The 15,147-nt window shown below is 35.6% G+C and overlaps 4 protein-coding genes and 2 long non-coding RNA genes across 8 annotated transcripts; 3 read left to right on the forward strand and 3 right to left on the reverse strand.

The window, feature by feature from the left end:
• Nucleotides 1-755: 755 nt before the first annotated feature.
• Nucleotides 756-4,464, reverse strand: LOC110859598. Of its 2 annotated transcripts, XR_004835211.1 has the most exons (3): nt 4,446-4,464; nt 1,242-1,357; nt 756-1,161 (listed from the first exon to the last, which is right to left on the reverse strand). It is a non-coding gene; the product is annotated as an uncharacterized LOC110859598 (long non-coding RNA). The 2 variants fall into 2 exon arrangements; XR_004835210.1 differs by lacking the exon at nt 4,446-4,464 and having other exon boundaries at nt 1,242-1,737.
• Nucleotides 2,418-3,414, reverse strand: LOC118436109. Its single transcript, XR_004835212.1, has 2 exons — nt 3,105-3,414; nt 2,418-3,028 (listed from the first exon to the last, which is right to left on the reverse strand). It is a non-coding gene; the product is annotated as an uncharacterized LOC118436109 (long non-coding RNA).
• A 124-nt stretch (nt 4,465-4,588) lies between the features above and the next one.
• On the forward strand, nt 4,589-6,507 carry LOC110841690 (protein real-time). 2 transcript variants are annotated; one of them, XM_035853293.1, is made up of 8 exons: nt 4,589-5,161; nt 5,230-5,257; nt 5,321-5,396; nt 5,461-5,504; nt 5,594-5,711; nt 5,780-5,986; nt 6,064-6,144; nt 6,239-6,507. In XM_035853293.1, exons 2-8 carry the CDS (start codon nt 5,231-5,233, stop codon nt 6,430-6,432), a joined length of 747 nt encoding a protein of 248 aa, XP_035709186.1. In that variant the 5' UTR covers nt 4,589-5,161; nt 5,230; the 3' UTR covers nt 6,433-6,507. The 2 variants fall into 2 exon arrangements, with proteins under 2 accessions (XP_035709186.1, XP_021943071.1); XM_022087379.2 differs by having other exon boundaries at nt 4,589-5,257.
• Nucleotides 6,508-6,520: 13 nt separating this feature from the next.
• On the reverse strand, nt 6,521-8,768 carry LOC110841688. Its single transcript, XM_022087378.2, has 4 exons — nt 8,536-8,768; nt 8,287-8,382; nt 7,544-8,187; nt 6,521-7,468 (listed from the first exon to the last, which is right to left on the reverse strand). Exons 1-4 carry the CDS (start codon nt 8,551-8,553, stop codon nt 6,772-6,774), a joined length of 1,455 nt encoding a protein of 484 aa, XP_021943070.1. The 5' UTR covers nt 8,554-8,768; the 3' UTR covers nt 6,521-6,771.
• Nucleotides 8,769-8,963: 195 nt separating this feature from the next.
• Nucleotides 8,964-11,360, forward strand: LOC118436104. Its single transcript, XM_035853286.1, has 2 exons — nt 8,964-10,651; nt 10,705-11,360. The coding sequence occupies exons 1-2, from the start codon at nt 9,699-9,701 to the stop codon at nt 11,324-11,326; spliced, it is 1,575 nt and encodes a 524-aa protein (XP_035709179.1). The 5' UTR covers nt 8,964-9,698; the 3' UTR covers nt 11,327-11,360.
• A 200-nt stretch (nt 11,361-11,560) lies between these two features.
• Nucleotides 11,561-14,737, forward strand: LOC110863634 (SEC14-like protein 2). Its single transcript, XM_022112987.2, has 7 exons — nt 11,561-12,415; nt 12,510-12,585; nt 12,671-12,714; nt 12,775-12,892; nt 12,969-13,175; nt 13,257-13,337; nt 13,742-14,737. The coding sequence occupies exons 1-7, from the start codon at nt 12,260-12,262 to the stop codon at nt 13,942-13,944; spliced, it is 885 nt and encodes a 294-aa protein (XP_021968679.2). The 5' UTR covers nt 11,561-12,259; the 3' UTR covers nt 13,945-14,737.
• The last annotated feature ends 410 nt before the right edge of the window (nt 14,738-15,147 follow it).

Here is a 15,147-nt window from a genome sequence, read left to right on the forward strand (position 1 = left end):
TTATTGATGGGTTCATCTGAAATACATAAATAAAATATCAATTCGTCACGAAAGCTTTATAAATCTTGAAAGTTTTAGTTTTACTTGCCTTGTTAATTTTTTTATTTGCCCAAATTAACAGGGTTTTCATTCAATCTCCTTAAAACGCGAATAACTTTCCTAGCTTGGAATCGCCCAGGTTTTATATTGATTGAGTGACGCAGTTTCTAGGAATATGTTAATTATTACTGTTATGTATAGCATGCTAGGAAGGAATAAATTGAGCTATTTATCGTGCAAATGCATAAGATTTAGATTTAATGTAAATATGTCAACAAAAGGAATTTTGACAATTGTTTTCATGAAGGCTAATTATTTTCTGGAAAGATTAGTTGTATGGCGTGTACACTAAGAGAAAAATCAGTTCGTCATACGAAATTGGCTGTCTTTTTACTGAAAATATGTATATAAATATTTATTATATTCAAGATAAGTGAGACAGGTCGAGTCTTCGAGTAAAGTGAAAGACAAGAGCTGTTTGCAACATATTTACATGTAATCTGATAATTTGAGTTATATACTTAATTGACTCCGTTTTGCATTACCACAAGCAACCAGACTACGATGGATAATTTCTCCGACTATCGAAAACACTATGGTTATTCGAATTCGAGGTTTTAGGAAACATGTAAGTATGCAGGTTTATATGCTGTATATGCATCAGGAAGTATGTGATGTGCATTAACTGTATTTATAAGCACTCGTGCATGCACCAATTAATATACTCACTATAAATTTATTTATTTGCATTATGTAAATGTATACATTATTTTTTATACAATTTTCTATGGACATTTAGAATCTCGTTCATTATATTTCAGCAATAGGAAGGGTTGGATACGGTTCCAAGATCAGTCTTGGACATCTAGTCAGACAGCCGTAAGTTTTCGGATGCACACAGCATGACCGATATCCACACAGCGCTATCCTGTTTTCATCAAGACGAGAAGTCATCTCAAATTTCAAACATTGCAAGTAAGTGTTGCAGATAGTAGAGCAATTAACACATTGCTCAGGCCAGACGATCGGTATTTTCGCACTGGAATCTTGGCTTGCGACAAGCGTGCCTCCAAAAATTATCGCTCCTACCAGAAAAATGGTCAAAGTGCTTGCTGGGGTCATCTGCAACTCACATCAAAATCATTTAACAACTTTATAAATATGGCATGTATTTTGTCAAAGTATTTTTTAGTTCTGCTTACCATCTTAATTGAATTTGATCCCAAATTAGTAGCTACTTTCTTATGGAATCAGCTTGAAACGCGAATAGCTTTCTCTCTTCATAATCAACTGGGTTTTATATCAAGTGAATGACGCACTGGATAAGAATACGTTAATTATTGCGGTTATATATCTGCTTATTATGATACTACAAAGAATTTCACTTGACTTGATAATCGTGAAAATGCATAATGCTTAGAACTAATGAGATTTTGTGAACAAATTGTTATGAAAATGGGGAGTGTATACATATGTATATGCATTAAATATTTACGCGAATCCTTTACATTTATGCATGTATGTACATAGTATGTTAATTCGTTAGATTTTGGTATCTGGATATTTACTAAGAATATGACAGTATGCTTCAATCCTTCTTGAACGACACTCATTGTTCGAAGCTTTTTTAACTTTCAGCTTTTATTAAGTAGCTTCAGCTACTTTATGTGAAGACTTTGTCTGTCTGTCTGTCTGTCTGTCTGTCTGTCCGTCTGTCAGCAGGATAACGGGAGAACGGATAAAGATAATCGAAATCGGTTTTCGCCATCATACATAAGACCCCAGGGGGAGGATCCTATCAACTTTTGGGTGCAACCGGACCACACCCCCTGGCGCCAGGGGGTGTGGTCGGGGCAAAATGAGATTTTTAGTGCAATCGAATCTATGGATGAACTAGAGTGAAATTTTGTGTATCCCTGATGTGCCACACCCCCCGGGCGCCAGGGGGTGTGGTCGGGGCAAAATGAGGTTTTTAGTGCAATTGATTCTATAGATGAATTAGAGTGAAATTTTGTGTATCCCTGAAGTGTCACACCCCCTGGGCGTCAGGGGGTGTGGTCGGGGCTAAATGAGATTTTTACAAAAATTGAATCTATATATGATATAGAGTCAAATTAAGTGTTCCCGAGTTGTGAGACAACTCCTGGGCGCCAGGGGGTGTGGTCGGGGCAAAATGAGATTTAAAAAAAAATTGAATCTATAGCTGAAATAGAGTGAAATTAAGTGTTCCCGAGTTGTACCACACCCCCTGGGCGCCAGGGGGTGTTGTCGGGGAAAAATGAGATTTTCAGTGAAATTAAAAAAATGGATGAAATACACTGAAATTAAGTGTTCTCCCGCTGTCGTGGGGGTGGAGTGAATCTGAAGCTACTTCCGTATGCGCGTTTGCGAGGGTTTATTTTGAATACAAAGGAGTGACTAGAAAGATCACCATTAGATGAAACCTGATGACCAAATACTTGTACATTTTACTACGAGTTTTATATAATCCGTTTTAACGAAATTAACTTTGCTACAAATAAAGTAATTTTTAATGCCTTTTTCATATAAATAAACATGTATGTCTTAAATGGAATGGAATATCAATAATTAATTGTTCGGCTTGACGCTATTCCTGTAAATGAAAAGTGGTCCAGGATATATGCAACCTATCTATATCTAATTTAATTGTATTAGTAACTGTGCAAGCGTTTGCCGGCAGCACTTCCGGTATAATTATGCTCCTCCCACATGACCATCGCTATAATGATATTTTATTTCTCCAGATTATACCCATTATTTTCCAGAGCCAATGTCATGTTGCCAAGAAACTCGTCTTTTGAACAATAGCAACAACACCCACAGGGGAAAAGATCGCATGGATAACAACACGGGCAACATATCCGGTCCTCGCCAGGTCGCAAGGCTACTTCCAACTCTTTCATGTACATGGCCAATGTTCCTCGCGGATTTGAAATATCCACTTCATCCGAACAGTGGAGGGCAATCACTTATACGTATGCATAAGAAATCAGTTATAAGAAAAACCTGTAATTTGATCATGTCGCAAAATATGTGTGCGTTACCTAATAGGACGACAATTGATGTGAAATAGTACGACTTCATTTCCGTGATCAATTATTTGGCACTATAATTTAGGCAGACTATAGACAGTAGTGTGAACAAGTTAGTTAAAACAAATTAAGTACTTGGAAGGATCAAACAGAGTGAGAAATAGATGCGAATGTCATCATTTTATAACAATTGGAGAGTACGACGCACGTGTTGACAATTGCATTATCTGCACTGATAAGGATGATGCATAATGTTTTGGTCGAATTTTATGCGTCGTAGATGGTCAAATCAATTTGCGATGCAATACATACGCAATGTTTTATCAGGTTGCAAAACTATGACTTCCTGAACACTGGAACGAAAACAGTTTTTTATAATATATATTCTGATTGAGATTAAAATATACCGATTACGGTGTAAGTGCAAATAAAATTTTGGAATTGTATTGGCACTGTAATAAGTAGATATTTGCTTTTTCATGTTACATGCTGTGTACATCCGGCGTAATTAATATGTAGGCAGTTTGCAAGACTACGTTTTAAAATTTCCGTAGGCTTTGCTTCTAGTTAAAATTTAAGCAATATAAAAATAGACAATAGGAAAAAATTTTGCCAAAAACAGAAAAATTTAGAAAGAATACTCAGATTTCAGAGTTTCGGGATTTTTCAAAACTATCAAAAGTTTTGACAAAGGAGAATCAGATGCTAATAATGAGATTATTTCTAAATTCAGGATCGAGACAATGCACGGCCGAAGATGTACAAAAATGCGAAAATAATTTAAACAAAATGGATAGTATTAGAATCAAAGAAATGCAACCAAATCCTACCGCTTATAACGACGAATTCAACAATACTTACATAGCTTCTCTAAAAAACATCACACAAATTGTGTGCATAGTGATTTTCCCACGACCCGACAAAAAACAATCCTGTAGAACCCACAGAAAATCTTTCCTTCTTATATCAACTATTAAATTTTCGACATTTTAGACATACATGCAATCAATTTTAGTTCCTCTTATCATTCCAGTACTATGACTTATGACCTAGCGCTGTGACCTGACGGTCAACGAATTCGCTCGTACATTAAAAGTGAAATGTCGTTGTCTGAAAAGAGAAGTGCAAAAATTACCAAGTTAGAGTAGGTCGTGTCTGCAGACGGACATTGAGACCAAACCTTCACATTAATTAGCTCAAGTTTCTTCCGCTAATTTAAGAACGATGCGTATTTGGGATAATTCTCATGATCTAATTATGTGCTATTTTTTAAATTCAGCCAAGTGGTGGAGGTTAAGTACACATTATAAATGCACATGGACTTATGCACTCTTTAGCTTAAACGACTCATACCTCAACTAAAGGATAATTCTTACATAAGAAGAAACAAGGAACCCAATTAAATCCACTTTTCAAGTCCATGGACATGACATTGCAATGTCATGTCATGGAGAGTTCTAATGTTATGATTGTGTGAAATCTGGTTTCAAGTATTAAAGATTTACTTCTACGTATGCATATGTATTAGAATACAGTCGCAATTACTTAATTTGGCGAACGAGGAATTTCCCAGATAAATAAATGTGCCCATGAAGCGTAGTCACATATGTATGGGTTTAATGGGTATATTATATGTATAGGCGTACATTTTGCTCTATTATTAATATTACCAATGCAAATTTGCTAGTCTTAAAGGTACCAAAATGAGTACCTGCATTTCATTTGGTAAATATATACTTATCTATGTACATAATATGTATTTGTATATCAAGTGAGATACAGGTACGCATATTAATGAAATAATTACTATTTCATCAATATGCGTACAGTAGGACGTCTGCATCTCTACATGAATCCTGTTGAATTAAGACCTGTTTCGATCATATCTGGATCTGGAATTGACAACCCAAAACCTTCAACCAGATTATGGAATATTAATTAGGTGACATTTTACATATTGTCACCTAACAATTTGTTGGGATTTTCAATACCTAATCAACACGGTTTCGTCGCAAAAGCCTGAATTGAAGATGTGTTTCGAAACAAAATTTCGGCGCCATATTTTGAGCGTTAGTGTATATTTAACTCTAATTATTTTGGTGAGAGGAATTACGTTTGAACAAGATATTAATTTAAGCATGGACCAGAAGAAACTTTTGGATAAGGTGAGAACATTTTTTGGAAGTATATGTAAAAATCATAATTTAATTTTGTCATATTTTGAACAGTTTAAACAACGAGTAATTGATCGGCTGCCTCATGAGTATATGAAGAAGGAAATTTATCTTATCAAATGGCTCCGATGTGAGATGATGGCTTATTTTTCTAATGATTTGTATACATAATTATGTAATGTGGTACTTTTCAGCTAGTGATTTTCAACTGGATACAGCAGAAGATAGGTTAATTCGGGTTAGCCTAAATTTGTTGACTCTTAAATATTTACATACATACCTATTTATACCTTGTTAATTTATTTTTGCGTCTTATTTTGTGCATAGAATTTGAGATGGAGGCAAGAGCAAAGAATGGATACGATTCACACCGAAGATTTTTCGGATATGTGGAAGAATGACTTCCGGTATTACACCGAAGGTCGAGACAAGCTGGGACGACCATGTACATAAATCACACCGAAATATTATGTGAAATTTGATCGAGTTATAAAATTTGTTTCGACTTTTTAGTCGTTTTAGTAGAAATCAAAGACATGGATCCCAGAAGATTCATCATACAAGGAAAAGGTGAAAGATTAGTCCGATACTTGGACAAGGGGTTTGACGAGGTGTGTGGCTTGGTGCGAGAATTGGGAGAAAAATGGAATAATATGACTCGCGTGAACGTTTTGGTCAATGCCGATGGGTTCAATGTTGTCCAACATGCCTGCATTCCATGTAAAAATTATGCATACATAAATAATTTTTTTTCTAACTTTTGGTCCAAGATTTTAAAATTAAAAAAATCTATTTAGGCATACCCATCATGCTGCGTCATATATTTAGCTTTGTGGAGCATTTTCCCGAGTGTGCAGATAAATTTATATTTGTCAATTGTAAGAAATAATTATATTATGTAAATTTTTTGTAAAAGTTTACATAAATATTTTCTTTTTATATTTTTAATTTGGAATTATAAATGCACATTAGGTCCGAGAACAGTTGAACAAATATTGAGTATTGGAAAAGCAGTAGTAACGGAGGAAATGCAGAATAGTATTTTCATTTACGGGAAGGATAAGAAGATTTGGATGCAAGGTTTGAGCCAAGACTTTGATAAAGATCAACTCCCACCATCGCTGGGAGGCATAAAAATTTATAAAGGGATGCAGCTTGATGATTGAGAAAATTATGTTTTAATTTAATTTATAGTGAATGGTATGAAATTGTAATAAGAATACGATTTTGCACAAAGTAAATTTTATGACTCTATTTTTTTTTATTAAAATGAAAGTTTTGCAAAAGCAACTGTCATAAGTAAATAGGTAGACAAAATATGTAAACTGCATACTTGTATCTAAGAATTTGTAACACAACTGGCTTAAAAAATGACTCCTAATTCCAAATTTTTTCTGCGTATGTATGACAATAAATCTTGCACAGTCTTCACCTCAATTTTCATAAGCTCCTTAAATTAAACGTTAATTTATCAAATACATTGTCGGTTGGTTCTATTGGTCTGATCACTGACTAGCTAACATTAGCCACCTATTCCGCTGTCGCATGGCTCGATCAGATTCAATTCTTGTGCAGGTCTTAATCCCCTGCATGTATGTATTGCCTGCATTTGGGAACAATTTTGGCAGCCGAAAATAGTCGACTTCTAATTTACCAGAATCCAACTTGTCTACCGTATCGGATTCATAAAACTCAAAGTGTTTCAAAGTCTGACAAATATACTTCTTATCGTTGGTATTTAAGGGAAACCAAGATTTAAAGCTGTCCCCGCTTAGCCCTTCAGACCTGGCCAAATCGCGAGCTAGAAATAGTTGCAGCTTTGGAAAGTTATATGAATAGTCAATGTCGCCATAAACACCGGGTTGGTCTGGCTGCTCAAACGTGAAGTTACACTTGGTTTGCATCAAGTAAACCTGGAGTCTTTTAAGTTCTGGAAATCGAGGAATTTCAATATCACGAGTGCCATCATACTTCAAAATTAAGAGCTGGACACGTTCCAACGATCCACTCTGTTGAGATAGAAAATTTCGTAAAAGAGATACGTCATTTTCATCTGGATTGTCAGCTATTGCTTGATCCGAGATGTGTATAAAAGTCAAAGATAATTTCTTCAGGGTGCCCGGAAACTTTGATATCAGTTGTAAAGATTTCCCCCTCGTGTGTGGTCCAGAGTACAGCATTACCTTCAAATCGGTAATGTTCCTGTTTGGTAAAGATTTACGGTTAAAATATAATTTATTACTACTTTGATTTAAACATTTTTTTTTGCAAAATTACCTCATGGCATTAACAGATGCGGGCGTACAAAATAGTGCAGAGATTCCCCCAAGGGTGGCAGATAGTCTACGAACGTTAGGAAAAGCTTTCAGGAAATGTTCGAAAAATGACGAAGCCCATTGGCGATGACCGTCCATTCGAACGTCCACCTTTGTAACTTTTGGAAATGTGTGCGTACTCCAAAATTCCACTGCTGCTGAAGAAATGGGCTGTTCAGGATAGGCGGCGATGGCGAAGCTGAACATCTGCAAAACTCCCGTTGAATTTAATAGCATTTTCTGCAACAAGTCCATCTCCCAGTTTGTGCGCAGTGTTGCCTCGATCTGATGAAATTGTAATTTTTTCGCAAAGATGGAAGTACTTTTGGTAACCATTGGCTTTGGTGGGGAATCTGCATCTGTCACAGTCCTACCACCTGCACATTGAGATCCAAAATTGGCACAGCCAGTGAATCCTTGCCAGGTTTGGAACTCCTTGAGAAAATCTGCGTTTCTGCGCATTTCTTGTTGTGAGAAGTTACAAACGAGCGTAATTTTAGCTCTTCGCCTCAATTCTGGAGTTAAGGCAGTGTTCCATAATGTGGAGACGAGTCGGCAGTTTTTCAGATCTTTGAAACGCATGAATTGTGCGACAATATTCAAAACCTGCAAAGTATTTGTAATTGACAAATTTAATTATTATTATTATTATTAAGGTTGACTATTTGTGGAATCTTAATTTGGCTATCAATTATTATTACTTACATCTTCATTTAATGGAGTCGTGCATGGTGAAGAATTTGGATCATCTTCAGTTTCTTCAGCTCGTTTCTGCTTTTTCGCACGATTTTTGTTGACAATCTGAATATGAAGGACACACCAATATTATTAACTTTTATGTAATTCATTAATACAAAAAATATGATCCATCGTCACAATAAACTTCTGAACTACAAGTTAACTATCGTCAAATTTAAGTTAATACAAAAATTAGGACTGTGACAAGTGACCAACCTGCTTTCTCTTCCCCATGCTTATTTAGATAATTTGTATTTACAGTTGATGTAATCAGTACTTTTTACTCTTCGTACATATACGTATCACAAATCATGTACAATGCTGAATGCTTTGGAATGAATTAGTTACAGTGCGAAATTAAGAGACGAAGAATTTGATTTTGCACACCTGATGATTAGATTTGACAAGTGAGTTTTCGTGCTGCTTTTACTCTCACACCGAAAAGACAGAGTTTAGCCTTTGAGAAACTTGCATGAAAGAAAAGACGAAATAAAATCCATTGATGGCTTTCGCATTTTCCCGTCTAATGGATATTCTCATTATTCATAAATTGAGAATCACAATTCCGGCATGAATACCGTTACATCATGACTAAATCCATTTAAAATATGAATTAAATAAATTCGTCAAGGAGGTGACAATTTTTAATTGTACAACACCCCACCCATCCATCGTTGTGATAAGTAAATACTTATGCATCATGACAAATAATTGTGGAAACTCATCCATTTGCATATGTACTTATGTATAACATAGCAACAAATGTTATCCTTTTCTAATTGTAATCATCTATCCAGGTAAAATTAGATTTAGGAATTAATAATTCGCATCTTAATTTGTTTACTACTTGTCAAATGAAAGATTGGTTATTAGTTGGCATATGTACATACATTTCTCAATCCGCAGATTCAATGCGATAAGCTTTCATGGGGGGCATCTTTAACGGCAAATGTCAACTTCGACATGAAATGTTGGTCAATTAAGGACGCTAATCACAAAAATAAAGTATTACATCTTGTGGATAATTTCTTAGTATCACCAAAATCATTTCCAAATATTCGTGGGTGGTAGAATTTATTGTTGTACATACATAAACCTGCTGCCTGACATATTGACATTTGCACCCATGACCCCCAACTATTCTTGCTAAACTTGGTTGTTAAGCTAATTACGCACATTTCAAAGTGTCTAAATGTCAATATTTCGTACATACATATATCTACCTACTATTTACTACTACGTTTCCAAGTGCTCAGTGCCATTGCTGGAATGTATGTAGTATTTTACCAATTAGGGACAATACAATATTCGTACACAATAGCAGTTGAACTTCATTCTCATAATGCACCTATATACGTAAGCGTGTAGTAATATTTCAAATGTATTGGCCTCACAATTCGCATAAAAAATGTACGCCCCTAATTGAAGCTAATCACGCGAAGCGATCAAGTTGCATCTGCTTTTTAAACAACTTTTCTCCCTCAGTTATTCCTATTACATCATCGACAATGTCCCCACATATTCCAAATCTCCTCGGTGCCCCCACAATTCTAAGCACACACCACTTATTTACGCAAACTTTAATAGAATCCGTTCTAAACTTGAGATCTGCAGATTTTTATGGATTTACCGGCCCCATGGTAGAGCGAAATCATACACTTCCAGGCATCGCAAAAATTGCTGCAGAATTTTCCAAAATATGCAATTTCACACCGGTAGTCGTAGACTTGCAAGAATTTGAAACAAATGGGATAGACTTGACCAAATACCGTGGCGCTGTGGTGCCCTTCGTGGTGCAGAATATTATAACTGCGACACAAAATTGTTGTCAAACTGTGACGAATACTACGGTCTCACTTTCATTTTATCACAAATTCAATTTTGCATACTGTGACTTTAATCGGGAAATAATTCCTAACGATTTGTCACTCTTGTTGTACCCATTTGACCCGAAAACGTGGATGTACCTGCTCCTGCTTTCAGTCCTGCTTGCATTCTACTTTTTGATTGCTGATAGGAAAGAGGTGTCAAAGTTTGAATCCATTTACACCATTTTTGCGGCGTATCTCCTCTTTTACTGGCCAAGCAGAGGGACGCAAAAGTCGAAGCTTATCGTCCTCTGGTTTATGGCTTGTATCGTGTTGAACACAATTTACAGCGGGGTACTTACAAGCCTCCTCGTCGCACCGTTACAGCTTGACGTAATCAAGAACGTGGAGGAGTTGGCTGACCGGAAATATAATCTCACATTTGCAAACGTGGGTCATTTCAGTTACATAATTCTGCTTGTGGGAAATCTGTTCAAGTCGCAGGAAGCCGCTGAATTGCTAAAGTAAATTTATGAGATTACTCTTTGGTCAATTATTATATTTGATTTAATTTTAGACCAAAACATAGCAATGTGACACCTACCTCCTCGCCAGGACTGACGCTATCCACAGCAATCCTGCAGCCAACTTTGCATGAATTTATCGAAACGCTGTCCACAACACCGGCAACAGCTACTTTTGGGCCCTGGGAGTATTCTTCGTATATTTGGACCATGGTGCAGGCGAGGAATGAAGCCATGAATAAGAAAACTAAGAAGAAATCCAAACTGCGAACGTGTCACATTGGGAGGGAATTGTCCTCGAAAAATGCGAATCCGACGTTTTGGATTTTTAAATTTCCCCAACAAATTGAAAGCGATAGCTTTGCGTACGCATTTAATGTAATGCACGCCAGTGGGATACATGATTATTGGATGAATACTTTCTTTTGGATGCAGGCCTGTAAACGAGCACAGGATGTGAATAAGTACAAAACTATTTCTGAGGTGGTTTCCAGCGTTGGGGGCGAGGTGTGGCCGCTGGGGTTTGATAAGGGGTCGGTATCCGTGGTGTTTAGGTTGTACGTGGTGTGCATATTTTTGTGCGTCTTGGTATTCCTGTTGGAATGTGCAAAACGGAAGTTTGGGATACATTTTAGAGAAATGTTATGTTGCTATGCGTATTTAAAGATGGGTTAAGGCAAGGAGACGAGCAAATTTGGTAGTTCAGAAATGAAAGGCTTAAATAAGATTAGAAATATAGCGAAAAATATTTGACAATCCAATGGATTAAAGTGATAGATTAAATCTGTCACTTAATCACTTTGGGGGTCATCAGCGCCCATGCTGGAAATATTTACATATTAAAAGTGTACGTCATTTACTGGTGCAAAAGCTTGTTAAATGTATGTTCTTTTAGTCTCATCAAAACTGTCAATTTCTGAGTTTAGCTTACATATGCTAATAAATAAATATTTGTATGCATATTTACATACATACCCATCATAAGTATAATATGTTATACAGAACGGTGTAATACGCAATGGTAATATTGTTAAATATGCATGTAGATGTTAATTTTATTACGATTGTGTGTGTATAAGTTTTCCTTTCATAATCCTCTTAAAATCAATAATTGATCCATCAGGCTTCAATCAGTGTTTTGATATTCATTTACATATACATGACTTCGATTTTCATAGTTTTGCTTTAAACCCGTCTTACTTTTTTTCAATCGCAATCGTGTTTCTCACAAAAGAAATAATTCAAGACAGGTGTGCAAGTTCAACCACAACTAGCTTGTAGTTTCAATGCGTGATTAGAGGTCATTTTGCAACATCGTATTGGATTGTTAATCCTGTCCGACGTTTTCATAGATATTAAGTTTTGTGGGAAAAGAATAATTTTTCATGCTTCATAAATTTACATATTGCGAATATATAGTTTACTACATGCAACAAATTCACATTTCACCCGATTAATATGAGCGTACATAAGTTTGACCAATAAAAAATACAAGGTTCTGATTACACAACAATCTGGATTGACGTTATGAAATCATTACCATCCATACTCATATACATTTGTATTTACACTGGATAGAAGCCAACTCCAAAAGTCGTGCTCATATAAATGCATATTTCGAATTCCTGGAGGATTATAAAAATGTTTTCAAATAGCAAAATATTAAATTTCGCAACCTTCATAATTTTAATTAACCTCGTGGGTGCCGCAGTTTTTGAAAAGGATGTGAATCTAACCATGGACCAGAAGGCACTTTTAGATAAGGTTAGATTTTCACAAACTTTTTTCATATCAGTAGTTTAACTTTCATGCACTAATGTTCATAACATTCATATTTCATAACATTTCTATCTTACAGTTCAAAATCCGAATGGCCGACAAACTGCCACATGAATACATGCAGAAGGAAATTTACCTCGTAAAATGGCTCCGATGTAAGAACAACTATTGATGGATATATAATACGTAGTTCTCATTTTAAATAGAATTATTTGATGTTTAAAATGTGTCTATTTTCAGCCAGCAATTTCAACCTTGACCAAGCAGAGGAAAGGTTGCTTAAGGTAAGTTAAAACTGCTTCATGTTTTTTTATTTAGTATTGATTCATGGTGATTTTGTTTAGAATTTGGAGTGGAGAAAAGAACAAAATATGGACACGATCCACTCAGAAGACTGGAGCGACATGTGGGGGGCAGATTTTCGTTATTTTACCGAGGGCCGGGACAAATTAGGACGCCCATGTAAGCCTTTTCTGTGCACATAACCAATTTACACCACGGATCCAAATTAAAACCTTCTTTTCGTACGCATATGTAGTCATGGTGGTAGAAATGTTGACCGCAGACCCCAGGAAGATAGTCCTCCAAGGGAACGGTGACAGACTAGTTCGTTACGTGGATAAGGCGATAGACGAAGCATGTCAACTGGTGCAAGAATTGGGAGAAAAGTATGGTAACATGACGCGAGGAAACGCCATTACAAATTTGGATGGATTCAGCCTTATAAAACATGGCTGCATTCGATGTAAACATTAAATATTGTTAAATATGCATACATACATAACTACATAATTTAACAGTTCTCATAATAATGAATCCTTTTAAGGTTTACCATTTCTGATTCGCAATGTGGTCAGTTTCTCGCAACACTGGCCTGAATGTGTGGACAAGATGATATTCGTTAATGGTAAAGATTCGATGTATTTTCTCACGGGTGAAATCGTCGTGAAAATTTCCCTGACACGGAGAATTGGAAACCCGTCACAATTTGTACCTGGACGAAATCTTTAAATTTTGGTTGCTTATCTGTTAAGACTCCACGGCAATAAAATGAAGCGTTAAAATTTAGCAAAAACTCAAATTTTGAATGAAAAAAATTATCGAGTGGCAAATGTAAGTATGTACGTACTCGTAAACACATACATAATTATGGAAAAATTACAACTAATTATTAGCTGGCCATGAAAAATGAAGTGTGCCTGGAAATTTCACGCAGGTCGATTTCATCCGAGAAAAGACAACGAATATAAAGTTCAAGAAACTTGTAATTACGTTTATGATGAGAAATTAGTTAATTTTTATTTTTTTCAGCACCAACAGAAATTGAGCAAATCCTTACCCTGGCGAGACCACTTGTTTCAGAGGAGACAAGGGAAAACATGTTTGTTTACGGGACGAATAAGAAAGTTTGGATGGAGGCTTTACGTCAAGACTTCGACCTGGACCAGCTCCCACCTAGTTTGGGAGGGACGAAAATATATAAAGGGATGGACAAGGAGAATTTTGACTATTAAAGTAGGAAAATTCGTAAACAATTACTGCTTAACTAACTTCTAATATTGGTTACATACATATTTGCACTGATGTGTAATTTACATACTACGTTAGGTCTAAAATGGAATTTGTAGAATTCTTTTGTCGAATTTTAGATCAATCTTGTAGAAAAGTCTAAATTTCGTGCAATCCAAGAGTTCATAATAGTAAATAGCCATACTGATAAGTATGAGTATGGTGTACGTACGTATGTAAAGCTTGGAAGGTATGAAGGTATTCGGCTTACAACGTGTCAATATTGTTTAAAGCACATCCTTGGAATTTTTAAAGCATAAATAGTATGTAAATTTCACCCACTTCGAGATTTTCGAAATACTGAAGTACTTCTTAGATTCGTGGAGAAAGCGTATATTGGAGAACGTTGCTGAATCTAAATACGGGTGACGGGGTTGAGAATGCACTATTTATGTATGTATGTATGTAACTCGTAATGTTGTAATGTATTGTTGTGAGGCATAGTTGTGACAAGGTGAGAAATTTATGAATAATACTTAATTACACTAGTTATATGTTAACATCAATTTTAGTGAGGAAATACGCAATAATACGCAATTTTGTTCGAGTACAACTATGCTATGTAAAACCGCCTTTACAAAGTTTGCGACCATCGAGAAGCACATATGAACCCTAGGTATGTATGTACTTGTTGTCTTCGTTATTTAACATGAATTACAAATTAAATTATTTATATTGGGAATTGTGCCAAAGCTGAAAAACATACATCAACAATAAAGACAACTAAATACTTACATACATAGTTCCCTCTACATACATATTTTAACAATGAATTGCTACGCTAATTCTACATATAAGATGCTATAAGAAATGCGATTCTCATACGTGCCTTACATACAAATATTTATAAGGATTAAAAGAGGTCTCAAAAAAATTAGATGTCGTGGATAAATCGCATCTTCTCGTATTTGTCAACTGTACATTTCTTGATAGCAACTTTGACAATTTTTGACATTTGGGTAGTGCTTGAGGGCCTATCCCAAGATGGACTAATGTACAAAGTTTGTACTACAAACATACTTTATGCACTACCTATATATTCACCAAACATCTGGAAATACCAGTTTAACTCAATAAGACCAAGATCGTAAATACATGAGGAAAAGTAAAAACTATAAAACAATTGAATACCTAATAAGTAGGATGTA

Source organism: Folsomia candida, unplaced genomic scaffold, assembly GCF_002217175.1.
Source record: "Folsomia candida strain VU population unplaced genomic scaffold, ASM221717v1 Fcan01_Sc001, whole genome shotgun sequence".
Lineage (NCBI taxonomy): Eukaryota > Metazoa > Arthropoda > Collembola > Entomobryomorpha > Isotomidae > Folsomia > Folsomia candida.

Coding starts and splice junctions, on each gene's coding strand:
- LOC110841690 (XM_022087379.2), top strand. CDS start 5,123: ATGTGTTTCGAAACAAAATTTCGGCGCCATATTTTGAGCGTTAGTGTA. Junction 5,397..5,460: donor TCTTATCAAATGGCTCCGAT/GTGAGATGATGG, acceptor GGTACTTTTCAG/CTAGTGATTTTCAACTGGAT. Junction 6,145..6,238: donor TAAATTTATATTTGTCAATT/GTAAGAAATAAT, acceptor AATGCACATTAG/GTCCGAGAACAGTTGAACAA.
- LOC110841688 (XM_022087378.2), bottom strand. Junction 8,188..8,286: donor CGACTCCATTAAATGAAGAT/GTAAGTAATAAT, acceptor AATACTTTGCAG/GTTTTGAATATTGTCGCACA. Junction 7,469..7,543: donor GCATCTGTTAATGCCATGAG/GTAATTTTGCAA, acceptor TTTACCAAACAG/GAACATTACCGATTTGAAGG.
- LOC118436104 (XM_035853286.1), top strand. CDS start 9,699: ATGTATTGGCCTCACAATTCGCATAAAAAATGTACGCCCCTAATTGAA. Junction 10,652..10,704: donor GAAGCCGCTGAATTGCTAAA/GTAAATTTATGA, acceptor ATTTAATTTTAG/ACCAAAACATAGCAATGTGA.
- LOC110863634 (XM_022112987.2), top strand. CDS start 12,260: ATGCATATTTCGAATTCCTGGAGGATTATAAAAATGTTTTCAAATAGC. Junction 12,416..12,509: donor AGAAGGCACTTTTAGATAAG/GTTAGATTTTCA, acceptor TCTATCTTACAG/TTCAAAATCCGAATGGCCGA. Junction 13,338..13,741: donor CAAGATGATATTCGTTAATG/GTAAAGATTCGA, acceptor TATTTTTTTCAG/CACCAACAGAAATTGAGCAA.